Here is a 27,948-nt window from a genome sequence, read left to right on the forward strand (position 1 = left end):
GTGTAGAAATAGGAAGAGAAAATGTAAGAAGTTGGGGGTGAGAAGGTTTAGGAGAAAGGGGAAGAGGAAATGTAGTAAAGGCAATGGGAGGTCGAGGAAGAGGAGGCTGGGGGAGGGGAGCAGAGATGCTAGGTGGATGGGGAGCGATTTCAAAAGAGTTCCTTTTTGTTTCTGTGTCTGATACACAAGAGGGAGTCTCTCTCTTAGAGTTTACGACACGGGGTCTCAGAGGAGAAAGTTCCAAGGTGCAGTCAGCAGGAGAAGTGACAACGTTAGGTTCCGACCCAAGTTCCACCGCTCTTGAAATGGTTGGCAGAGTTGAGAAACAGAAGTGGGACCAGGAGGAGGAGAAAGAAGAGCCGGAAGACAGAGATTTCATCTGCTCTGTTTGCTGTACGATTAGGGTGTCTCTGTGTCCCCCTTCTTTCTCTGAGCCGTGGGCATCCTCGGTTGTCAGCAGTACGTTGCTGCTACCTCTCTGGCTTGGGTGGCATCTGGTGCTTTCGCATTCAGCTCTTTGCCTGGTGATCTGCCACTCCACCAGGTCTATGGTCTCTGGTCTGTTTGGACCTTTCCACATCAGCCTCCTAGGAAAACTCACAGACTGATTCCACACCCTTTGCATCTTTTCTCTTGGGCCCCTCAGAGACTGACTCTTAACTTGTGTTCTGGGTGCAATTAGCTCTTCAAAATCTGTTCGTGGCTGAAGGTCTGAGTTTGTTGACCTTTGACCTATACTTTCCATATAAAGGGGATTATGGGTACTTAAGTCAGCCTCATCGGGAAGAAATGAGAACGTCTTTGCTGGGTTAGGCTGGCTCTCCTTAAGTGGTCCCTCTATATTAGCTGGCTCATGAGACTCAGTGGTACTGGTGGAAAAGGCCATCCCGTCTCGATGACTGCTCCTGTCTTCCGGGACTGAGTTATTTCCCCTGCTTTGTTCAAAATGGTAGAGAAGGAAAAGACTTGAAAGAGAAGAAGGAGACAAGTTGTGATACAGCTTTCATAAGAAAGGTGTTTTCACGGTTATCATATTTTACATAACAAAGGCCTAACAACATTAAAACACTGTACAACATCTTGAAAGTACAACATCACTTTCAAGATCCCATTCTAGGGAAGACAAGACAGGGACATCCAGAGTTGGGAGAAGGATGAGCAATTTTCATTAAAATGTCAATCTCTAGACTGTCCTGCCCTTCCTCAATTACTTTGAATCTGCAAAGTATCTGGGTCCAAATGCAACAGTATAAGCCTGGATTTTGGAGAGTGCAGACAGGCAGCCCAGCTTTGGGTTGTACCCCATCTTTCTGGAGGGTGCTCAGAGCCCACTGTTACATGTACAGATCTTGGCAGTATTGATCAGAAATTTCCCATTATATCCCATCTCAGTCACTCTGGGAACTAAAAAATAGTCTCTGATATAAAACAAAATTTGTTAAGACAATGCAGAAGGGGAAAAGCCCCTTCCTCAGATTAGAAGAACAAAAGTTTCCAAAAGACAGAACGGAAAGCCCTCAGAGAGTTCAGAAATCACGCTTGAGAAATCAACTTCATGCTACAGTCTTGAACTAAGACATTCAAACTCTGTGCTTAGTTATTTTAAAATACAGGAAACAGACAGGGGGTGGGGAAATTTACCTTCTCAGCAAATACAATGCGGGCAAATCATTAGTCAAAAATTTACTGAATGGAAATATATATGTTAAAAACAATACTCTTGACTTCCCTGCATGGTTTGTCAATGCACAGATTCTAAGCAGTGTACCACAGGTAGCCAAGCAATCTAATGGTAAAAGGTTGCAGAGCTCATGCCCAGGACCTGAACTACAAACATTGGGACCCTTCCTTCTGAAAGGTTAGGTGGCAAGCACTTTTACATAGCCACTAATTAGAACTTTTCCCCCTTCAAGCTAAAGCATAACAGCAAATTTTGTTGCTAAACATTTAACTCCAATTGAAAAATAAAATACAAATATTTTGAACAATGATGAAACAGTTATCCAAAAATGGGGTAACAGGCCAGGCAACGGAATGATACGTAGCTTCAAAATGTGACCACAAAAACAAGCTCGCTCACAAAGGGCTGGGTTATCAGACAACAAACTTTTGTCCTAATCTGGAAAACTATTTTGAAAATATATCAAAGATCATTTCACTTGATATTTATATGGCCGCTGGTTTTGGAAGAAGCAATCTACGTAGTCATATGCATAACTTATGATGGAAAGAACTCTATGCCTGAAGTGAAGATACAGATACTTTTGAAACGGTCCCTAGTGGACACTGAGTATTGTCACTTCGGAAGGAAAAGTGGGGGTGGGGATGGGGGGGAGTAGTCTAAGTAGGGAAGATGCTATTTCCTCTTAAACATAAACACCCTCATCATGAAAGATGAGGGCCACCGTGCAGACAATAATACTGCTCAGCCTATGGCTCCACATCTATGCTCTAAAAGCTTTTTATTAGAATGATAGTATTTACTTACTTATGCCTACGTGTCCGCAGGTGAGAAAGAGCAACCGTGTGACAGGGAAGAAAAGTTGTAACTATCGTTAATTCCAGACGATCACGCAGCAACACTAACAGACACTCGTTTTAAACAGTACACACATCCAAGAGAGAAGAGGCATTTTCTTACATTTCCCTTTCCCTTCATTCATGAGAATAATATCTAATAGTGTTTCAGATAAAATCTTGTGGCGTTTACTCCTGTGGAATTTTATCCAACCATTTGTTTGCTAGAGATTTATAAAATTTCATCTCTGTGGAGCATGGGCTGTCTTGATTGTGAAAGAGAAAATTTTAAATAAGACAGAATTGTGCACGTGTCTTAACTTTGAAAATTGGTTCATGTGCACTATGTTAGGGAGATGATCCTGGGTTTAGGACAGAAAGTAAATATATTAGATACTAGGTGATTACTAGAGGGTTAAATCTACATGGAAGTTATTAATTGCCTTGTAAAGATTTGTTTTTATTTTCAAAAATGTTTTTCTATTTAAAAACAGTGTTGGTAATAATTCCTTTGGAGCTAGTTTATTTTGTAGCTTATAAAAATGTTCAATAGAAAAATGAAGCATTTCTAAAAACGCGGTAAGGTTCAGATTTAAAATGTTTCAATACGTGATTGAAAAATCTTCAACTACAGTTTTTCAAGAGCTAATAGCCCTTAAAGACCATTAGTTGCAATTTACCCTCATCCACTGCTACTGACTGCAGATGCCATTGCATATATATATACATACACATATATATGTATGTATATATATATATATGTGTGTGTGTATATATATATATTTCAGTCATTGTTCTCATATGTGGATACTGCTGACTTCACACAAATGCTTTTGTTTTTTAATCTGAATGTCATTGCTAGGAAGTGCTGCTCAATACACAATTGGAGGATCAAATCATATTGGCTCAATTCCTACTTCACCAGTAATTCAGTGCAAGCATCATTTGAAGACTGAGAAGTGAAAACATGTATTTAAGGAAGGAATCCTGTATGTAAACAGAATGCTGTGCTTTAAACTCTGCTTTAACTACAACTTATGTAGGGTATATATAGGGTGTATATATATATATATATATACACACATGTATGTATATATACACATATGTATATATATACACACGTGTGTGTATATATGTATATATATACATACTGTATGTTGTTATAGAATACATATATTTATACAATGCTTAAAGACCACCCATTTAATTTTACAGTGTCATATACAATAATATAAATACTGAATACACTATTCATGCATCTGCCTAAACTGTTTTTTTTTTCAATAGAAGCAATTTTCATGATTTTTGAGATGTGCCTTACTCCCATGGAGAAATCCTAGACACATAACAGATACATGTTTTTAGTCAGTGACAACAAAGTTTCCTGAGATTAGCTCACTTCAAAATTGCTTATCATGCCCTAATGTAGCTGCTCTTGAAGTTTTAAAACAAACACAAATTAAATCAAATCAGACTCTGGGGTGGTATCTTTTGACAGAAGCAGTTGTAAAGTATCAGAAATATATTAACAAGCTCTGCCAATAAATTAATAAGCTTGCATGGCTTAAAATTGCTTAGAAATTTCACATTGACTACAGCTGTCTCCAAGCAGTACAGTGAGCAGACTGTTCAGAGCTCACTGTTAGTAGTTCAGATTTTAATTTTCCTTCATGTAATAATCTATAATATATTAACATCTGATTTTAAACTACAGAATTTTATTTTGATTGGTAAATTGGAAGGCTTTGTTTTTCTGTTTTTTCTTTTATCTCAAATCAGGAATTACAGTCTTACCATTCAGACCTATTACAATCTCCTACTCGATTACTTTCTGAAAATCTCTAATTTTGTTCAGGAAAGTGTCCCAATATCATTAAGATTGGGAGATCAAATATAATATCTGAAGCTGAGTTTAACATGGATATGGCTTATATATTTCTTTTTTCTGTAAATTTTCCTTTTGTCTTGATTTGTTTCCTTTTTCTTTCTCACTGCAGTTTTTCGACTTGAGTGCTCAGATATTTTAGACTTAATAATAGGATGGCAGGCTGTAACAGGCTTACAGCTGTGTATCTGTGTGAGCCTGGTGCTAGCTTCGCTCCCAGAATCCACTGCGCCCACGCAGTTAAAATCCTCCCTCGCTACTCACATGGCGCTCTCTCCGAGCTCTTCATAGAGATGTGCTCCTGGTGGTGGTGGCGGCGGAGGTGGCGGTGGCGCAGCCGGTACAGGAGCAGCAGGCTTGGCTGCAGGCATGGCAGACTGAATTCTTGCGGTCTTCGTGCACTCAGCCTGGCGTCTTGAGTAGAGTAAGGTTGTCTTGTAAGACTCAGTTTGGAAACCACACTCAATAGGCTATTGTCTGAATTACCAGGTTCTGTTATCAGGGGGCCCACTTAAATTACACACTAATGTTTGAAGTAATACATTGATACAAAAGAAGCATTCTCCTGTTCCATATGTAAATATTTGCCCCTTTGAAGAAAACAGAATTCACAGAAATATTTTCAAATTAATCCATTTTGCTTATGCCCATGATGCCAGTGCTAGAGGCCATCTGATCTGTGGTTTTAAATGTCACAGACAGTATTTTGTTTCTAAAATTAAGTCGTTAAATTTTAGAAATGATTAGGATAGACCTTACCTTTCATGCTAGTGGAATAACAAGTTGTCTAAAATCAGCTTAAACATGCAAACACGTACACACACCTCAAAAATCTCAAACCCAAATAATTGCTAAGAAAATAATACACAGTTCAGTACCGCATTACAACGAGATTGATATAATCCGTGATTTCTCATTTTCTATCAAATACATTCATGTGCAAAATATTCGTAATTATACTTACACTTTAAACCTGTTTTGGAAAGCAGTGTGCAAGAAGAAGAGAAAATGACATTAGGAATACTGTACTAATGGCTTTAGAACGTGATCTGCTATAAATTATGAGCAGTTTACTGAATAAGCTCGTAATGACATAGTTAATGATATAGGGGGGAAGGAAGGACTTCAATACGGTGAGTGAATGTATAGCTTCCTTCCCCCCCCCTCCCCGTTATTACTGGTGTAGACTTACGAGTTATTAAAACATGTACCACAAAGAAAAACTGAACTGAAGGGATAACGAAAAACTCTAGTCAAACCCGGAGTGGTGAGTTTCAATTCTAATAAGACTATGGAAACTTGAGGATGGCCTGAAGTTTGTAAGGGCTTGTCTCTTTACTTGGAGAAATATTGAATTTACTGGTATAAGGATATGACACGCTCCTTTGAGGATCAGTCGAGTGAAAAAGGAGAAAGAACACAGAATAAATGTGGAAATTAGGACTGTCAGATTAACTCCAATAATCAATTTGTTAAAGAAACATTAAACTTAACTGTAGGATCAAAAGTTATGTTTGCAACTCCATAGGACCCTTTGTGAAGAAAGTATCCATTTAACACCTTCGCACAGAGCACACCTTGAATGTTTCAAAGTTGGAATTAACTCACTGGACTCAATTTGAAAGAAAATTGCTTAGAGACTGAAAAGAGGGCTGTGATAACAGAGTTTGGATTGTCAGCCTGACACCCATGGCAAGACAAGACTCTCACTGGAGAACTGATGCTTTCAGAACTGGCCTGTGGGTGGTCTGGTTAGGGTTTCTGCCCACTTCTCCCAGGGTAGCATCTCTGAGAAGAAGGAACCTCAGCTGGGAAGACTCCTCCATCAGATTGCCTGGAGGTGAATCTAGGAGACATTTTCTCCGTTAAGGATTGATGTGGGTAGTGACATTCCCGAGAATGTATGTTTGATGCTTGACGGTGTTAGGAAGCACAGGGGAACACGAGCCTGGAAGGACACATGTAGGCAGAACCCCCCTGCTCTCTGTTTCAGTTCCTGCCTCCAGGTTCTTGTCTTGAACTTTGGTTCTGGCTTCCCTTGATTATAGATTATAACTTGTAAGTAAAATAATCTCCTTCTTCCCCAAGTTGGTTTTGGTCAGTGTTTTACCTCAGTAACAGAAAGCAATTTGGGACAGAGAGGTTTCACTATTGGAATACATTAGGAACATCTTAATACTTTCCCCTGAAGGTATTTTAAATAATGAATAGCGTTTCTACCATTATTTCTTACCGTTTGTTATATCAAGCATTTATGAGAGTTATTCTAACTGCTCATTATTCACTTTCTGTGGCGCCCTCAGAGCTACTCCTCCTTTTAATAAACTTCATTTTTAAATTTTTTTTTTTAAAAAATGGCTGCCAATAGGGACATATTACTAATTCCTCATGTCAGGCCCGATGTATGCCTTGCTTACTTCAAATTGCAGGTATTAAATAAAATACTTAAATTCCTTGACCACTTCCCAGATGTAAAGTAGTTTTGGCACAAGCAGGAAAACACAACGACAGAGTAGTTACACCATCAACATTCTGCAAACAGCGAAGCTACTTTACCAGGTAGCTTCCCGAATACCTTCCTGAAGACTATCCACCCAGCGACCTCATACTCACTGTCGGTAGCTCACTAGGACCACCAAGATGGCTGGGATGCAGCAGAGGATGATGATGAAGGCCAAGGCCAGCAAGGCCCCTTCTGTGTACCCCAGGCTTTCTCCTCGCTTCTTGATGCTCGTCACAGCTTCCGGAGTCCGAATCTCCAGGATGCGTCCTCCTTCCCCGTAATAAGGCTGGAAGTCTTTATTGATATCGAGCAGTTTGCCGTCCAGGAACCTTTGTTGCATGACAGATTGAAAAACTAATTACGTTAGAAGAGAGAAGTTGCGAGCATCCGCCTCGGTATTTGTGAGGGTCTGGCAGGGCCTCTCAGGAGACAGCCACATCATTGGACTGAGCGCGGGGTCCCCAATGGAGGAGTTAGAAAAAGGACCGAAGGAGCTGAAGGGTTTTGCAACCACATAGGAAGAACAACAACATCAACCAACCAGAGCTCCCAGGTACTAAGCCATCAACCAAGGAGTACACATGGCTCCAGCTGCATATGTAGCAGAGCATTGCCTTGTCAGACATCAACGGGAGGAGAGGTCCTTGCTTCTGTGAAGGCTGGATAGATGCCCCAGGGTAGGGGAATCGAGGGCGGGGAGGTGGGAGTGGGGTGGGTGGAGGAACACCCTCATAGAAGCAGGGGTAGGGAGGATAGGATAAGGGGGTTCATGGGAGGGGGGGCAGGAAAGGGGATGACATTTGAAATGTAAATAAAGAAAATATCCAATAAAAATATATATAAAAAAGAAGTTGATTTGAAATTAAAATACATAAGGGGAGAGGGAATGGGATGAGAAATTATGGGAGGGAGGACTGAGAGGAATGCAAATAAAATAATTAATAAAAAAAAGACATCTTTTAAGAGTCTGGATTTAAAAAGGCAAACTGTGTGATGATTAGTATTAATTATTATCATGAGACCCGGGAAGCAAGCACAGCTGCGAGGGATTGTTTAGGTTAGGGTTAGTCTCTGGGAATGGCTGTGAACTGTTGTGTATTTGATTCAACACTTGTATTATGTTAATTGGGTTCCCAAAATTGCGTGAGAATCCACATGGAAGATGCTGTGTGTGTGTGTGTGTGTGTGTCTCCCTACATTCAGTTGGTTTTGATTGGTAAATAAAATTGCCTGTAGCCAATGGCTTGCGTAGGGAGACAGAGGTAGGACTTAAAGATTCACCAGCAAGGGGTGGAGAGAGAGGAAGAAGGATTTAGAGCTGCCATGCTGGGAAAGGAGTAGCTGTGGGCGGGGCCTGAGAGCCACAGAAGAGACAGCTTAGCAAATGTGTAAGAGCCAGGGAAGAGCAGATCCAGCGCTCCCACTCCCCACTGGGTCTAGGACAAGAAGGATAGAATATAGATTTTAGTAAGTAATAACTCAGGAATATTGGAGGAGAGGTGTCAGCCACGTGGAGGTTTGGGCGTGGCCCAGCCTTTGGGCCTGGTAGCGAGGAACCAGTGCCGCCACCGCTGGGCAATTTGAACAGAATTAATTGACAAGGACAACAGCAAACTACTGTCTTGATTACCCTGAGAAGGGTACCATTCTTTGGACCCGCGATCTGATCCTGGGTCGTTCAAAGGGAGGATGTGAGCTGAGCACAGTTGTGCTGGTTGCTCTCTTTCAACCATGGATGACTTTGACAAGTTCTGTCCACACCCAGCCTCCAGGACGACTCTACCGCTGGGGACCCTAATCCGGTATTATAAATAACTTTTCTCCAAGTAAAGTTTATCCCCCTTAAGTTGCTTTTGTCAAGAGTTACTGACCGAAACTACGGATAATAATTATCCACTGCTTACTCTAAGAAGAGGAAGGGACGTGAACACCCTCATAGTAGTAAATAAGTAGAAAGTTTTGAATAGATAGGCATAGCATTGTGACAGGACACGGGGGAAGAGTGTGAGTGTGGTTTTTATGTATTAATTAAGCAAGGGGAAATACAAGCCGAGCATGGTGGTACATGTGGCAATCGCTGAGCTGGGGAGGATCAGAGAGAGGATCACCAGCCCCAGCCATTTTGACCAGGCAGTTGATCGCCCTTCCATGTGAGAATCCCAGTGGCCCCATCAGCCAATAAAATCTACCTGTTTTCCTAACTAAAAAGTCCATGTAACAATATAAGGTATTTAGAACGCTTGTGCCTGTCTCTCCTCTCTGAATCATATATACACACACATATATGATTATATTATATATAAAAGTATATATTAAGATCTATAACATGTATGATATATAGTATATTTCTTATAATAATATTTTATATATATATATATATATATATATATATATATATATATATATATATTTTAATGAGGTTCAAACCCAGAGACAGGCATTATGTCCAGGGATCTGTTTCCTATCTTTGTACTAAAGAACACACACACACACACACACACACAAACAGGGGTGGTAGGGGTGGGGGAGGGAGCCAGGGGAGATAGGTTTAGATTTCAGATAATAAAAATTGAGAGATAATCTTATTGTTCATGGCTGGGCATTAAGCAACAATACCTTGGTATATTTTTCTAAAGCTAAATGTCCATTCTTGTAGTCTTAATGCTAATCTCTGTACTTTTGGTCTTGGAGCGTGTGTGTGTTTACAAAATGTCATAAAGCACTTACGAAAAATTCATAGGCTTAAAAGTCTACCATTTCTCAGATAGTTCAAAAAATTCTAAATGCCCAATTTTATTGCTTCAAAAAATTTTCATTTTCTATATTCTTTTGTGGTTTGCTCTCAGCTATTTTATCCTAAATTGTTCACCAATACTGTCAGATTACATCCCAGCCACTTTTGTCTTTAGCATCCTTAAAATGCAAATATATTTTTTTCTAAAATCTTGGAATCTATTACCAAAATTAAAATAAAATTATATGGAATATAAAGGAAGCTGGTAGATTAAAAAAAAAATCTAGTGAAAGTTCTATTAAGAACAATTGTCAGAAACAAATGTATGAACCGGCCTTTAAAGTCTGGTTCATGCTCATATGAACTGTGTTTACATATGACTACATATCAATGCACATTTTAAATTAAAATGAAGTTTAAGTAAAATTCTTCCCAATGATCTTCAGGACACTAGGTGTCACTAGAGTCCAGCAAAAAAGTGGATGAGGAATTAAGGAATTAAGAGAATTAGAGTAACAGCCAATGGAATTGATGTAATAACATTCTATTTAAGATTTTCACCTTTCCTCCCCATTTTTGTTTTTTCTCCTTCTCCTGTGCTCTTCTTTCTTGTCCTCTCCCTCCCCATTTCCTCCCCCTCTGCCTTTTCCAGTCCTTCTCTTTTCCCTCCTCTTCCTCTTCCTCCTCCTCCTCCTCCTCTTCTCATCCCCACATTGTACCCTTTCCCTAGCCTTGATCTAGCTAATCAGACCTTGTTTTGCCACAGTTGCCTAGCCCACCTGGGGTGGAGTCTTCCAAACAGGTGGAAGTCTCCTGTTTACCACATTCACAGTATTCCTCAGAAAAAAAAGACTGCCTGCTGAGCTTGTTTTGAAACAAGAACTCAGCTGAAACGAAGAATGGGTCTTTACCTATTATAAACACAGAACTGAAAATTAAACTTTGAGCCTTGATCAGAACTTTCGTCTTGGCTTCATTCTTCTCTAATCCCCCACCTCAATTCCAACCTCCCTTTCAGGTTAAACCCAGTGTGGCGGCCATGGCTGCTGGACAGCCACACCACATCTCCTGAGCCCCATGTAAGAACCCCCACCCCCCACCCCCCTACCCCACCCCCCACCCCCACCCTCCTACCCCACCCCCCCACCCCCACCCCCCTACCCCACCCCCCCTGCGCTTTTTTTTTTTTTTTTTTTTTTTTTTTGCTTTGGATTCAGCTATCATATAGAATGTGGAGCTAACATGACAGTGGTTTTTTCCTTTACTGAGCTCTTCTGAGTCAGGAAATGAGATGGGGTTGTTTGTTTCTTCTTTTACCATAGAGTTGTATGGAAGAAGGGTCAGTTTCTTCCTAACCTTCAAACCTGCTTAAGTCCTTGAGGCAATCACCTCACTAAGAGTCTATTTCCCCCTTTTAGGCAGCCTCTTGCATCAGGAGTGTGTGGAGTTCCTTGAAGAGATCTCAAAGTGTTGCTTTGTCTCCTGACTTTAGCCGACTGCTGTTACCCTGAGGTTTCTGACCTCAGTCCATCTCCTGCAGGATTTTAGTTGCCCATAAATAAGAATCTCCTATAGGTGCTACGGTTCTTACATGGAGGCGAAGTGCAATAAAAACCACTTACTTAAAAAGCTCATTTCTGTCGATGGCTCTGTTGGTCTGAGGGTCAATGGCATAGACAGTCAGGTCACACTTGCTATAGTCTTCTAGGGAGAAGGCGTCTCCGTGGCGGCGGGCACCTATGGACTCTACCACGACCTTGGCACCAGGAATTTGCTCCTGAACATAGCGATCCAAAATCCTAAATAAAATAATGCATAAATATGACATTCAGATGGACTTAGTGGGAGATAAAAAAAAGCAATCTTTTACCTGAAATGACATTTAGTAAATGACAGCTGGTTTTCGCTAATGTTTACTGGAGGATGCCTATATGGGTTTTCAGTATTCAATTCTCAGTGATGCTAGAAGCTGACTATGTGAAAAAGGTTATCAACCATGCAATATTTTAAGTGTCTAGTCCTGAGTTTATGACATCATTTGAGTGTTCACCTGACTCGTGGAAAATGTTGCTATAGTGTACAAATGGAGCAGCCTCTGCCTTAGGAACCACAGTACACTGGGACTCTCTACCCATGTCATTGATATCATAAATGACACCTCTACAGGAGTGTATGACACTCCAATCATGGTGGAGGAATAGGACACCTATTTCCCCAGGGTTATAAAGATCCTCCCAACATAGTCACAGTAGAAGAATATAGGCAAATTTGGTGAGTTTACAAGATTAAACATTGCATGAAAATCTCAGAAGATAGTTACAAAAAAGAAAAAAGAAAAAGTTTAAATCTTATATGGAGAAATAAATAACTAGTAGAAAAGATAGAAATATTTTTAGCCATTAGATTATTTATTTAAAGTGTAACTTTTCTCTAGTTCTATAACTTGCTTTTAAATGGTAATACCTATTATTAACATTTATTTGTTTCTATATTCCTATAAATAGAAATTTCCTTAATAACTTTATTATTAAAACATTATATCATCAAACATTTGTACAACACATTAGGGTATATATTAAAGACATATTTAAATGGAAATGTATTAACAATAGCCATAGATGGCAATTACTTTTGAGGAGTGTCTCACTGTGTAGCACAGGCTGACTTAAAACTCAATCTATAGAACAAAGTCTTTCCATGCAAAAATCCTTCTTTACTCAAAATACCATCATTATTATTTTTTCTTTTTTTTTTTAATTTTATTCGATATATTTTTTATTTACATTTCAAATGATTTTCCCTTTTCTGGTCCCCTACTCCCCAAAAGTCACATAAGCCTCCTTCCCTCTCTCTGTTCTCCCATCTATCCCTTCCCACTTCCCTGTTCTGGTTTTGTCTTATGCTGCTACACTGAGTCTTTCCAGAACTAGGGGCCACTCCTCCGTTCTTCTTGTACCTCATTTGATGTGTGGATTATGTTTTGGGTATTCCAGTTTTCCAGGCTAATATCCATTTATTAGTGAGTGCATATCATGATTGATCTTTTGAGACTGGGTTACCTCACTTAGTATGATGTTCTCCAGCTCCATCCATTTGCCTAAGAATTTCATGAATTTATTGTTTCTAATTGCTGAATAGTACTCCATTGTGTGTATATACCACATTTTTTGCATCCATTCTTCTGTTGGATACCTGGGTTTTTTCCAGCTTCTGGCTATTATAAATAGGACTGCTATGAACATAGTGGAGTATATATCCTTATTACATGCTGGGGAATCTTCTGGGTATATGCCCAGGAGTGAAATACCATCATTATTACATCTTTTTAACATATTTTCTTTTCTACCTACTGGCTCTCTTTCATTTTATGTTCTTTTATGTTACCATGAGACATAGGGAGATTAACAAAGTTAGGATCTTAGTAAAAGAAATTTGAATCCAGTGTGTGCGAGCGTGTGCGTGCGAGTGCGTGTGCATGTGCGTGCGTGCATGTGTGTGTGTGTGTGTGTGTGTGTATGTGTATGTGTGTGTGTATATATATATATATATATATATATATATATATATATGTATGTGGCATAATACAGTCTTTGTGCATATCATACTATGAAGCTTTGCAAATTCCCTGGAAACACCAGGGAATATAAGGCAGTAAAATATCTTTCACTATTTGTAGAGTCCAGAGAATAATCTACTACAGTAGCTTTGCTTTTGATGTTAAGTGAGTACAAACCGTAGATAAAGAGAAGCAACAAGAACATAGACAAAGCTGAAGATGTGATCTTAGTCAAGGCACAAAGTTAGGAGTCAGGTTTATAGGCACATTCGAGATGAAATTTAGGGATTATATAATATATGCTATTAAAACTTCTAAGATCAAAGTTCAACCTACTTAAATTAACCATCCATTTAAAAGTCCATTAGAGTCTCTTGAGTTGATTTACTGGAATTCCCTTAAATTATTGCTCTGCTCATAGCAACATCTATGAGGACCAGATTAAAAGAAAATAATGTATTTCTAATCAAAGTTTATCTAGGGTTTTTGCACAAGCTTTATTTAAATACTATACAGTGGTTAAAAGTACCAGGACTGGTGTAACTGACCTCCTCCTGGATGTGTGCTGACCATAGATGGAGGTCTATCTAATATGGACACAGGGGTTAAACAGGAAAATATTTTGCCCTCGCCTCCCTAAGTTTAACTAGATCCCAGGGGACTGGGGCAGCATCTCTAAAATTGTCCTGTATTTCTTGGGAGCCACCTGTGCTCTTGGGCAGAGAGACCATGGAGACCTCACTGGGTAGACTAACCGGTGTCTACAGCATAAGAGAATTTCCTCAGTGCTTGCAAGTGAAGCTACAGCCAAGCACGGCCTTTAAGTTATTCTCACTCAGATGGAACAACTATTAAATGCAAACCTAAGTGAGCTAGAGGCTCCTTCCAAGCTGGCTCACCCTTGAGGACCAGATATTCAGCTGGCTTTAGCAGTAAAAAACGATGGTTAATTTTCTCTAATTTCCTGACCTCAAATATCCAGAATGAAAGTATAACCAAAGATGAAGGTAATTGGTAGGTATCTATAACAGTCTGAGGGATTACGGTCCCTAAAATTTAGATTTAAATCCACTAATGGTATTGATTAAAAGAGTTCCAGATATAAGATCCCAATGACATTGACTCAATTCAACAGCGCCTACTTGCTGCCAAGGGAGATAGGTCTACTGTTATTTTAACTTAAAAATCAAATGATGATTATATTTATTCTTTCCCTTCCTCTCTGGAAGCCACCAGGAGGGAATACACCGTGTGATTCTAACCAACCCAACAGCTACCAAAGTATCTAAAGCAAATCCTTGGTTCAACACTCCCCAGTTCAGCCTTAGACTCTAAAGGAAAATGGAGGGGGAACGCAGCAGAGGGATTCTTCGTATGCTCCTCAGGAGACTCTAATGGACTTTTAAGTGGACTGTTAGCACACAGCCTACATCTTTGGCTTCTCCTGGTTTCCTGCCTAGCAATGCTAATAAGTCTTGTCTTTACTTCTCCCTCACATTTCTAGTGTAGGCATTAGTCAAGAATTCCTTTCCCTCCCACAGTAGGTTGTTATACAAACATAAGCATGATGCACTTTTGAGGTCCCCTAGAGGGACCACTAGAGGGGCAGCCCGACTGCCATGTCTGAAAACCCCACCCAACAGTATGAAGTCAGCTTTGGTCAGTGTCCTGATTCCCTGAATGGCACCTGTGGTTATCTCTAAAGAGAGGAGGATATTAAAGGCAGGAGAGAACTCAACAGACAGTTTAAGCATGGGGACCTCAGTTTCTTGTCCTTGGCTATAGGCTGAAAATGTCCTTGGTTCTGTCCCAGCTGGAGGCCTCAAACTTTCAGAAGTCCAGAGAATGGATAGTGTCAGTGGAACCCTAATATTTCAGACAGGTCAACAACCTGATTAAGAGATCACCCCTCAGAAAGGTGGCTACACCTACAGCTATGCTAAAGAGATAGGAGGAGTAATTAGCATTTTAATGAGATAACTTGAAGCTCTTTCCCAGAATTCCCTTTCTCTAGAACCGTAGCTGTGAGTCTGCCTACTCAGAAAACAGCGGGTTTTCATTTTATTTTCAAAGCATGTGCTTTCCTTAATGATTTGGGCTTCTCTGAAGCTCTCCTCCCCCACGCAGCTCCTTATTGAGTGCGTGGCTGGCCTCCACACAGGCTCAACTCCAACCCATAGGGCCTTTGCCCTTTTCTGTTCCATATTTCTCTTCCAGGAACTTGCTAAGATTTACAGCTTGCCCATTCTGTATGGTTTTTTTTTTTTTTTCTTTTTCTTTTTAAACTCAATAAAAGTATCCTTGAGCTCCCTTTGGGGATCCATTTTTAATTTTTTTTTTTTATTAACAAGACTAAGAATGTAAGAGGGGATCCTGATATCTCTAGAAATGCATAGTTGTTTCTTGATGTTTAACCCACAGTGTGAATCTTCTTGGAGAAACTCACAGCCATACTCTGGGTGTGTTTTTCTATGTGTCCTCCTCTCTTAACAGTCACAGTTAAAGTCTACATTAGAACACCAACTTTATTTCATTAAACAAGGCAAATCTTCAATACACAATCCAAGCCAGGCATGGCCAAGGATGCTTGCAATCCTAAGATTTGGGAGGTAGAGGCAAGGGGATCAGAGGCTCAAGGTCATTACAGACAGTTTGGTCTAGATGATAACTGTCTCAGGACAGACAGTCAGAAAGAGAGGGGGAAGGGGAGAGGGAAGTGAAAAGGGAGAGGGGGGAAGGGGAGAGGGAAGAAAGAGAGGGGGGAAGGGGAGAGGGAGAGGGAAGAAAGAGAGGGAGGAAGAGAGGTACAGGGAGGGGAATGGGGGATGGGGGGAATGCAGACCATGCTTCCTTGAATTGATCTCAATAGTGCTGGGATTATTGGTGCATGCTAACATCCTGGTTAAACTTATCTGTAGATTAAATGCTCCTTCTGGGATACTTCTCTGAAAGTATCTGAGAGAGCAACATATTTGAAAATGTTGGGACATCTAGAAATAACATTGTTTCAAATTTCAAACTGACCTACTTTCTGCCCAGTTAAAAAATGCATTGTCTTAAGAGTCCAGCCTGTGCTATATTTTTGCCCTTATTACAAGAAAAACCGCAATCTTAACTTCGGAAGAAATTTGTGTAACAGTGCATGCTAGCAGATACTGCCAATTATAGTGAAATGTTTTGTTTGCTTGATTGATCTCTAACTTTTGTCGGCCAGACACTGGAAGCCTATCTCATTAACTGTGCTTCTCTTCTACAGCTGCCTCAGTCATTGCCTTCTTCACATCTCAGGTTCTTTCTAGTGAGATTCCCCAAAGATCCTCCCAACATGGAAGACTCACAGAGAGGAGAAAGTCAATTTCCAAACACTGTGCATGCCTGACTGCAGGGTCCATGGATGGAGAGGGAAAGGAGCCTCCATCCATAGTTCAGGATTTTCTTTCTCCCGTGAGAAGTATGTTCACAATAATAATAAAATCTCAATAGCCACATAAAACACACAAAATGTGAGAAGGGCCTCCATGTCAAATCACATTATAATTTTGACATTTTGGAGGAAGAGATGGTAGAGGTGCAGAATTCAGAGGTTTGGCTTTCAGAAGTCCACTCTTTTACATATCAATTGCATAATATTAAATTAATGATTATAAGTTTACAAAGTTTCAATTCTTTAATTATAAAGTACTTATACTTAAATACAGCAAATTTATTATATAAGTAAATAAAATATATTTAAAATAAGAGAAAACCATTGCATGCATGGAAACCTGTGTGTTATTAACTGAACAGACTAAAACTCCTCCCTCGACCCCAGTTTTTACTGGACAGATGTGTTCCACAAGATTTGATTGAAATCAAACGTCTGTATTAGGAAACCTCTAGGTTTGATCCAATTCAAGATATTTAATTAATTTATGGCATTATTTATTTATTTTTTTAAAAAAAGTCTTTACTTCTTACTGGTACTCTTAATTCAAGAGCCACGAACAATGTGGACGTGTGGTTAAAGCATGGTAGATGGTCGCTGTGGGTCCCAATGCCTTAGTTTAGCGGTGTATAACTTACAGGTTGCATTAGGGATGTTTTGGTATGTTCCCAGGACATTTTTTTTATATGCACATAATGACTGTGTATTATCCTAGAGAAAGGAAAGTTTAGGGCAACACTCAGTGTGATAGGCAACTCAAAGTCAGGTAGAATGAGGAATGCTTCACTATTTCCTTCAAGGTTGTGGAGACCCCAAATAAATGAAGCCTAAAAATAAACTGTACCCCTTAAAAATGTAATAATGTCTAATCGCTGAAGGACAGTTTTGATGTGAAATGTATATTATGAGACAGAAAAGAGTACTAAAGTTCTTCCTATCTTTACCTTATATATGTGTGTGTGTATATATATATATATATATATATATATATATATATATAAAGCTAAAATGTTTTTCAAATGATAACATATCTTACTTATCAAAGTATGTTTTCCCATCTTCTGTATCTACATATTAAACATTTGGTACATTTAATTTTATTATAGGGTCTCTGTGTGGTTAAATGTTTTCATTGTTCCCATAACATAGAAATCAATGTAAAGTACACACACCTTTTTGATATTCTGATTTAAGGGCTTTTGAAGGATGCCTAGAAATAAAATTGTTGGTTCATAGCACTGTTTAATTTTTAAATGTTTTGAAAGACTTCCTCCATGTTTTTTTATAGTAGCTATATCCTTTTTATCTCATTCATAGTATCTATAACTATTCCCCTTTCTGCACAACCTCACAAACACCCCATTTTACTTTGAACATATCTTAAAAATAAAATCTGTCTTCAAATGGTGAAAGTGATTTCTTATTGTGACCTTGGTCGGCATGTCTGTGTGAACATCTGCTTTGTGCAGCTGTTGTCCATTGTTCTTTGAAGAATGCTCATTTTGAGTCACTTGACCATTTTGTTGGGCTTTCTTATACAAAATTCAATGTGGATAGAAGATTTGAATATAAGACTTGAAACCAGAAAAACCGGAAGATCATATAGAAGGAAGTTCTTGGGTACTGGTCTTAGCAATATTTTCCCTGAATGTCACACACAAAGCACAGATAATGAAACAAGCAAGTGGACATAAGAACATGGGATAAAGCAATCTACATGGTTTATGAACAGATGGGAGATCAACAGAGTGAAAGGTGTATGAGGGGTGTATGTGAACTTGATATCTAGTGAGAGGTAGGTTTCAAAGTAATGTGTGAGAAGTTTTATCCACACAACCCTTTACCCTTTCTCTCCCATGCTCTTCCCTATATAAAGGAATTGCCTTTGTAAGAATACAAAGAAGGCATACTTGAATTTCACATAGGTCAAAAGAAAAATGGCTGCCGTTTTGCATTAAAGATGGATATAAGGATGAAGATGAGGGGAGTGGAGATGAAGAAGATGGAGACAATGGGAGAATGAAGAAAGAAGGAAGAAAAGCATGAAGAAAAGTAGGAAGGAAGAAAGGAAGGAACAAAGACCTCATTTGCGCACTTATAACAGAGCAATGTCACCTAGACACACAACAAGGCATAATCAAAACTATTAACTACTCCTCCTTACAATAGAAGAGTTCTTTTCCTGCCCTGGTCCCTTGTTAGATAGTCTTGCTGCAGGCCTGTGGTGCTATCTGGGGACTGTGCTCCACCCTGATTTCTATTCTCAACCTGATCCTGCAGCTTCAAGGCTCTTCCCATATATCTCTATGTGTTAGCTTGTTCAGTTTCTAGTACCTGGGAGCTGCTGGCATGTGGGTAGCATTTTAATGGGAGCGACAGCCAACCCCTTGTCCTTCTCTTAATTGCTTCATGGTCACATAGACCATGCAATTGTCCTATCCCTTAGTCTTTATAATTCTATGGACTCCATAGTTTACATTGATGTAAGACTGCAATAATTTTTACTGCCTTTGACAGAAATCTGTATTCCTGGTATCACTTTGGTCATTAAGTTTGCTGTGAATAAGAACTCTAAAATCATAGAAATTACAAGGGGTATCTTTTAGATGGTTGTTAGGCAAATAAACGGTGGTACATCTGTTAAGTAGCTATTCAGATATTAGGAAGCTTGAAGGTAAAACTAGGAACTGAAGGAGAGGAGGGGTGATCTTTTTGATTATTGTACAACAGAATCAGATCTGGGTCCCATCTCTGACTGCAATAGAGAAACATCCTCAAGTGTCTGAAAGATATTAAGATTACTACCAAGGCAAGGTGTTCTGATAAAGAACAAAGAACAAAAAGACAGTATTGCCCTGTCCTTTAAGACAATGCACATACCAGCAACCAAATGTGGGCATCAATATCTAGAAAGGAACCCCAGTGCCTCTGTCAGGGATGCTGTCTGTTCTAGAGAGAGGGTGTAAAGCCCACTAAACATGTAGGCTGACATACTGCCCTCTAGGTTTTTGCTTTCTCTAGCTTTCTTAGCTTTCTAGTGTGCTTCTATTGTTCTGTATAACTATGCTTGTCTTCTATACCAAGCTCTATGTATCTCATTTGGATTAATTTGATGGAGATCACAATGACTAGGGGGCAGGGAAGAGCCAGAGTGACAATCCCAGCAACACATGCACTTACTGAAGAACTATTCAGTGATAAAAAGAAATGATCTATCTAGTCCTGAAACGGTGGAGCAGCCTTAGATTTTTATGAAGGAAGTCAACTTGAAGAGGCTGCATACTGAATAACTCCATTGTCCTTCGGTTTCCATGGCGATGGTTTTAGAACTCCTTGGGAATTGCAAAGTCTGTGGATTTTCAAGTTCTTTGTGCAAAATGTCATAGCATTTGCATTTAATCTATTCACCTCCTGCCAGATGACTTGAACCATCTTTATAGGACTAACGATAACTAATACAATGCATTTGCCATACAGATAGCTGCTAACTCTAGTTTGTCTATACATGTTTAATATAAATGATGTTTTGTAGGTTGGTTAAATAGAAACATAAGGGCAAGTTTCCATTACATTCTGGACTCAAGAAAAACACATATACAAAAGGCAAAGAGAAGAGTAGATTCTAGGAATTGGGTAAAGGAAGTTTGACATTAAAATGTTGTACACAAATCATTACACCTGAATCAACAGTTAGAAACATTTTTTTTTCTAAGGGTGAATGAGATCTGGGCCCTCATGTGAGCTACAAAGCGACTTAAAATAAATGACAGATTGATTGGCATCTCCTCCTCCATTTTGCGTGTGTCTTTTACTATGGGTCAGGCTCTGCTTGATTCATCATGGAAATTTTAACCACTCAGGGAGTGTCTAATCTATCTCATCTCCCTTCAAGAGTGAAGGCAAAGAAAAGGTCATTGTTCTGAGTCAGCATCAGTTTCCAGGAGGAATAAGAACACAGAGATGTCAGACCCCTCTACATGTGAGGGGAAGTGGAAGGATAAAGCAGTATGCAATGGAAGTACTTCTCTAGAAACTTGATTACTTCTCTGTGGTGATGAGACCAGTTGGTAGATGAATAATCCATCTGATCACCTGTGGGGATCCAAGAAACTGAGGCAATGGTGGGTCAGTGATCTGTTGGATCACACCTTGACCAAGATTATATAATTATTGTGATGGTTTGTATGTGCTCAGAACAGGGAGTGGCACTATTAGAAGGTGTGGCCCTGTTGGAGTAGGTGTGGCCTTGTTGGAGTAGGTGTATCATGGTGGGTGATAAGACCCTCATCCTAGCTGTTTGGAAGCCAGCATTCTGCTAGCAGCCTTCAGATGAAGATGTAGAACTCTCAACTCCTCCTGCACCATGCCTGTCTGGATGCTGCTATGCTCCTGACTTGGTGATAATGGACTGGATTTGTGAACCTATAAACCAGCCCCAATTAAATGTTGTCCTTATAAGAGTTGCCTCAGTCATGGTGTCTGTTCACAGCAGTAAAACCCTAACTAAGACAACTATGAATACCTTTTGTCCTCTATTTGAACCTAAATCTCATGATAACACCTAGAAGACAGGCTCAGGGTGGGCATAGTGCTGCTGGCCCCCTCTATTTGCTCTTCCCAATGTGGCCACATAGAATTAATCCCCTGCCCTGGTCTCCTTACACCTTTCATCTCTTTAGGCTGGTCCAGCTTAGCATATTGAAGCTGCAGGAACACACATCATTTAAATCCATAGAATGTACTAGACCCAGAGTGAGTCATAATGTAAATTCTGGAATTAGGTGATAATTATATCTCATAATGGCTCAACTATATAGAACACACCATAAGGTTGGTTATATTGATAACACTGACTAAGGCATGAGGGATGAGGCCCATGGAAAAATCTCTAAGATTTCCTTTTAACATTCTCTAATAAGGGTTTAATAAATTCTAGTGGTGTTTGAAGCACAGAAGTAAGATGTATAAAATGTATGAAGTCAGAACAAGGTTGACCACAAAATCCTATGAATAAAGGTTTTTAGTCAACTAGCACTTTAAAATTGAAGAAATAAACATTAATCATCAGGTAATATGCCCTATCATGTGTTCTTTGAGAAAGACATTGCATATTGAATGATGGAGACTGTGGATTTAATAATATGAATTCCAATGTGAAAAAGAATGCACTGGCATAAGATTCAGGGTGTGTACAGATGAGTGGAGATGACATGACATAAGTGTGTTTCATCAAGACTGGCAGTAATTCCTATTATGTGTCCATTTATCAGATGCTTACATAAAAGTGAGCGTACTGAGGATATTTTATAATGAAAATACCCTTTGTGATATTGTAATGATGGATGCATTAATGTGCAAAATTAATAGTCTTAGTTACCCTTCTTAGTATGAATAAATACAACTATTACATATATAATACATATTTTACACACACATACTTATTATACTTATTATATATGCACATACTTATTATACATGTAAACTTAATATATTTAGGTGTCATCCACTTGTCTATGCATAAGACACACAAGAAAGTACAATAATGCCATAAAAACTACCCTGACTTTATAAAGTTAATATAAATGTTGTAAGACTGGTGTAAGATATAACATTGGATTCCACTGACTGTTCCTTCATGGAATATTTCTCTTAGTTTCACTAATTTGAATATATAGCTTCTGGTTTGCACTGTTTTAACGAGAAGATTTATTCAACATTTTGAAAATTCAACAATGGTGCTTGCTCATTGTCATGAACACTGAAAAACATGACATTGGGTGACTGTATTTCTTACATCACTACAGGATACTTTAGTATCACATAGGTTTATCCAGAGCAAAAATAAATGAGAGAATAACTGTTGTATTTATCTAAAAATGCATGAATTGAAGACTGACTGTAAGCAAAAAGAAGCATTGTCCTGGGCTTACGTTCTCACAAGTAATATGTCTATTTAAAATACAAATGCTATTGTAGGCAGGAGCCTGAGAGTAGGACTCCCACAAGAAATGCTGTGGTAGCACTCCTATAAGTACAGATCTATGATGCTAATCTAATATTTAGAGCCAGTGTGAGAGAGGAAGATCATCACTCTACCAGCATTATGTCTGAAAAGCGGCTTCATTCTGCTCTAATAGGCATTGATGTGCAATATGAATGGAGCAGGGAGAACTTGTGACATACTCTCCTTTTATAGATCTTCTGTAATCCAGTTTTGAAGGTTGAGAATGTCTTACTTTGTTCCCCAGGGTGGCCTTCAACTCACAGTCTTCTCCCTCAGCCTCCCAATGCTGACCTAACAGGCCTGTACCCCCATGCCTGGCTTCCTTAATCTTTCAAAGGCTTCTGCCTATTCATATTATATTTTACAGTAAGGAAAGCATTTTTTTTTAACTGACAGGAATTGATGCATAAAAAGGAAGGTATTTGTCTAAAAAGAACATATAAGTTCTGGCTCTGGGAGGTCCCAGATTAGAGTCAAAGTAAAGGAATTTCAAAGACAAGGACAGAGATTACATTTCATTCTGAAGAGATAGACAGACAACACAGACAGGCAAAGCCCAGCAAGAGAAGGGATGACATGCTGTAATAGGCATATAACCCCATGTCTCATGTAATGTGTCCCACAAAAGCTTTCAACAAACCTAGCCATTCCCTTCAAAGGTGATGACCTGAAATGGAAAAGCCTTCTCTATTTTCTTCAAAGTTATTCCTGAATCTAAAGCCAACGTTTCTCAATTTGTTCCATAAAACAAAAAGTAAAGAAACACTACTAAATCCACTCCATAAAAAATGCTATCCTGTTACCAAAAGACAACATGATGCAACAGTAGCAGCAGCAGCAGAAGCAGCAGCAGCAGCAGCAGCAGCGGCAACAACAACAACAAAACCACAGGCCAATAAATGTAAAAAATTCTCAAAAGAACAAGAATCCTCATGAGGATGCAAGGTTGGTTCAACACACAGAAATCATATAATATTATGTGGACATTAAAATCTTGATAGATGCAGAAACAGAATGTGAAAATGTTCAACAGGACTTCATGACCAAAGTCATGGCAGAAATAGATGGAGCATGCATGTAAACAAAACAAAACAAAACAAAACAAAACAAAACAAAACAAAAAAACTTTCTCAGCTACTGTAGTGGTCATTCCTGGTTGTCATCTTGACTATATCTGGAATGAACAGTCCAGAATTGGAAGGCTCACCTGTGATACTAATCTGGAGGCTGTGAAATACAAGTTTCTGACCTGGATCTCAGCATGGAGATCTTGAGGCATAGTAGCTATGAATCCCAGAAGATTAAGACAGGGAGATCTCTGAGTTCAAGGTCATCTGGGTGAAGTAAGTCCTAAATCTAGGCATAGTGGTACACACCTTTAATCTGTGCCACACCTTCTGCTGGAGACCAACATAAGGACATTGGAAGAAGGAAGATTCGCTCTCTCTTCTTAGTCTGCTTGCCTTGTGAGACTGAACAACTGCTAGATCCTTGGACTTCCATTCAACTGCTGCTGACCATTGTTGGGGAGTTGGACTACAGACTGTAAGTCATCAACAAATTACCTTACTATAATAGAGACTACCCATACATTCTGTGACTCTAGAGAACCCTGGCTAATACAGCTACTTAACTATTATTGTAAAACAAAAAACAAACCACCATGACTGGGGTGCCTTACAAAACACATTTAGTTTGCATAATGTTCATGGCTTTAGATAGAGTCCATGAACATGAAACAGGGTTGGGGGAGCCTGAAAGCAGGCAGGCAGGCAAGGCACTGAATTAGCAGCTAAAAGCTCATATCTTGAGACACAACCACAAAGGATAGAGGAAGAGACACTGGTGATGGTGTAATTAGTCTAAAACCTCAGAACTCACAAGCCTCTCAAACAAGGCCACACTTCCCAATCATTCCAAATAGTCTATCAACTGAGGATCAAAATTCAAAAATATCTATGACTGCCAATCTTATTCAAACTACTATAACATAACTAAAATTATGCCAAATGGGGAAAAGAAAGATGAATTTGGCAGAATTGATGGCATGGAAATAGCTATATTGTCAAGAGTAATTTACAGATTCAATATGATTCCCACCCAAATGCCAATGGTATTTTTCATAAAACCAAGAAAAATAATTCAAGAATTCATATGGATCCACAAAAGTGAACTCCAATGCATTGCAATAGATAAAGAACACAGCACATGGTCTCTAGTTATACTACCGAACTTTAGCAACCAGCAAAGTCAGGCTGATTGGGGCATAAGAAGACAGGCAGACTGATGAAAACAAATTGAGAAGCCATACATAAGCTGACACAACTATGTGAAGCTATACATAAACTAGCATAGCTAGGTGAACCCATACATAGCTATGCCCACCTAACATTTGACAAAGGTGTCGACAACATGCAGTAGGAAAGAGAGTATCTTTAATAAATAATGCTGGAAAAAAAGCCCACCATTGAAGCATGAAGTCGAATCCATATCTTTTCGAGTGCTTTGTTTTCCCCTGACAGTGGGACTATAAACCAATGTAGTTTTCATGGAAATCAGTGTAGAGATTTCTCAGAGATTAGAAATAGAACTAACCCATGACCCAAATTATGCCATTCCTAGATGACATCTGAAGGTACTTTTTAAAGAGGAAAAATGTATAGTTATAAAGAAAAATGAGATCATAAAATTTTCAAGAAAATGGATGGGTACAGAAAGTTAAATGAGGTGACTGGAGGTCAGGAATAACAACAACCGACCAACCAACTAACTAGCTAACCAACCAACCGACCGACCAACCAACCAACCAACCAACCAACCAACCAACCAACCAACCGACTGACCAACCAACCAACCAACCAACCAACCAACCAACCAACCAAAGTGACAACAAACACAGCATATCCGCTCTCATTTGCAGATCCTAACCCATATGTAATGTAGGTGTGTATGTGTGTGTGTGGGGGGGGGGTCTCAAAAACTAGAAAGCATCAGGAGAGGGTAAGAATAGATTATGAGGAAGGAGAGTAGAGGTGGGAAGAGGGAAGCAGGGCAAGGGGACACATGAATCATGAAAGAGACAAAGGAATTGGAAAATGGCAGTGGGAGGGAGGTAGGGAAAAGCACAGGCATCTATTGAGACATACTTTGATTGAATGTCCCAACTAGACCTGGTACCTTTTATTCTAATTTAAAATAAAAATGAAAAAAAAAAGAGTCAGGTTTGATGAAATGCATTTCCTTCCATCAATTTCTGGCACCTAGATTTTTAGAAGGCCAATAAGACAAACAAATGAACAAACAAATAAAAAAAAAAACCTCCCCCCCCCAAAAAAAACTCCACAAAGTAACATGAGCCCAATAAGATAATACTGAGTTCATTTAGTGTTGGCCATGGACTGCTGAATAAAGGCTCTGTAGTGATGGCTCACTGTCTTGTGTTTACTCTGTGGTTTATGGAGGGCTCTGTAGTGATGGCTCTCTGTCTTGTGTTTACTCTGTGGCTTATGGAGGGCTCTGTAGTGATGGCTCTCTGTCTTGTGTTTACTCTGTGGTTTATGGAGGGCTCTGTAGTGATGGCTCACTGTCTTGTGTTTGCTCTGTGATGTATGGAAGGCTCTGTGGTGATTGGTCTCTGTCTTTTATTTGCTCTGTGGTGTATGGAAGCTTCTGTAGTGATGGCTCACTGTCTTGTGTTTGCTCTGAGGTATCTAGAAGGTTCTGTGGTGATTGGTCTCTGTCTTATGTTTGCTCTTTGGTATCTGGAAGGCTCTGTAGTCATTGATCACTGTCTTGTCATTTCACTGTAGTGTGTGGAAGGATCTGTAGCCTGTCTATTATTTGCTTTCATTGTGAGCACAGGTACTGAGGACCCATACTTGGGGATTGTGTTTGTATAGCAAACTCTTTACCAACTAATCTATCTCCCACTCCTGGACATTTTCCCATTCTTGTTTCCCAGTCTTGTGTATGCTATGGCCCATGTGTGGAGGTCAGAGGAAAACTTTGACATCAGTCCTTATTTTTCACCTGTCTGAGACAAATTTTTTTGTTACCATTATTGCTTGTTTGTTCATTTGTTTTGACTACTACATAAGCCCAGCAATTTGGCCTGCATAGTTCTGAGGATTCTTTAATTTTCTTTATTTTATTTTTCTGAGCTAATTTTTTCAATGTATTTTATCCAGATATCATATCTAAGTCACTGTAAACTATTTCATTCTCTTTGGAACAATATGGCCTGTCCTATTTAGAAAAATTCGATGTAGTGGCCAATATACATGATACCCAAATGAAAGCATCTACCACTCTATTTATTGTTACGGATACAAATGGAGTTTTAAAATGCAAGTGGTTGAATTTCTGTCTGAGCAGTAGCTCAGACAGAGAAGACATGAATAAACCATAGATATTTAAGAGAAAAAAACTATAAGCATGATCCAGAGGATACAGAATTGATTGCTGCTGTTCAGAACATAGTCCTGAGTAAAAAATTCATTGACTTGACACAGTCTGACTTGGGGTTGCATTATAAAATAATATGCTGTTCTATTTGACCAAATTTCTGGATTTCAGAGCATAAAACATTACAGTGCTAAATTATTCATTTCATATCTATGCAGAATAAAAGTGAGGTACTTTAAAGGGGTCACTGTACTAGTTCATCTCTGAAAAGGAGCTGCACAGCTTGATTGATCAGTGGCTAGTGCTGTGCCCATTTTCATAGCAAGACTACCTCCTCCTACTTAGATGTGGTGCAAGTGTACTTGGTGCAAATGCTCGGGGGTGGGGGTGGGGGGCTGCACTGAATAATGCTATATCTGGAGGGAATAAAACAGACTGATGATATTTAGGGTTGGTTATTCCATATTTTTCTTTTCCTTAGTTTTCAAGGTATTTTAAAATGAAAATCCAGTCAAATAGACAACAAGAAAAAGGGACATTTTCTCATTGTTTTAGGGGTTTGTTGATCCTGGTGACTGGGGAAGAGGACTCAGTAGATAAAAATGCGGATCTTAGAAGTAAATAGATAATGATGCAAATTCCAATCCCCAGCACTCATGTAAATGTCAGGAGTGGTCACTGTGCCTGTAACCTCTGCACAGCGAGGTAGAGGCTGGTAAACTGGGGAACCCACTCGATATCCAGCCTAACCAAAGTAGAGAGCCTCAGGGTCAGCAAGGAACCCTGCCTCAAAAGGTAACACAGGGCAACAGAGCAGGACCACCAATGTGCTCTGCATGTAAGCACATGAGTATGTGCAGCCACAAACATGGATGCTTATGCACACGTGTGCTTGTGTGCATATACACAAACACACGCTTG

The 27,948-nt window shown here is 39.3% G+C and overlaps 1 protein-coding gene across 5 annotated transcripts in view; it reads right to left on the minus strand.

The window, feature by feature from the left end:
- Pcdh15 (protocadherin related 15) overlaps positions 1-27,948 on the minus strand; it is an 840,767-nt gene that overhangs the window by 17,043 nt on the left and 795,776 nt on the right. For 3 of the 5 annotated variants that reach the window (XR_007974376.1, XM_052163511.1, XM_052163512.1), the window contains exons 29-31: positions 11,262-11,438; positions 7,016-7,234; positions 4,667-4,816 (exon numbers count right to left, since the gene is read on the minus strand). Coding sequence is in view for 4 of the 5 variants with exons in the window: in XM_052163511.1 (XP_052019471.1) it covers positions 4,667-4,816; positions 7,016-7,234; positions 11,262-11,438 (546 nt within the window). In the remaining variant the exon portion in view is untranslated. Of the gene's footprint in view, positions 1-1,464; positions 1,471-4,666; positions 4,817-7,015; positions 7,235-11,261; positions 11,439-27,948 lie in introns of all 5 variants that reach the window. The other 2 variants (XM_052163514.1, XM_052163513.1) reach the window with 2 other exon arrangements.

The sequence above is a fragment of the Apodemus sylvaticus genome, chromosome 19 (assembly GCF_947179515.1).
Source record: "Apodemus sylvaticus chromosome 19, mApoSyl1.1, whole genome shotgun sequence".
NCBI classification, from domain to species: domain Eukaryota; kingdom Metazoa; phylum Chordata; class Mammalia; order Rodentia; family Muridae; genus Apodemus; species Apodemus sylvaticus.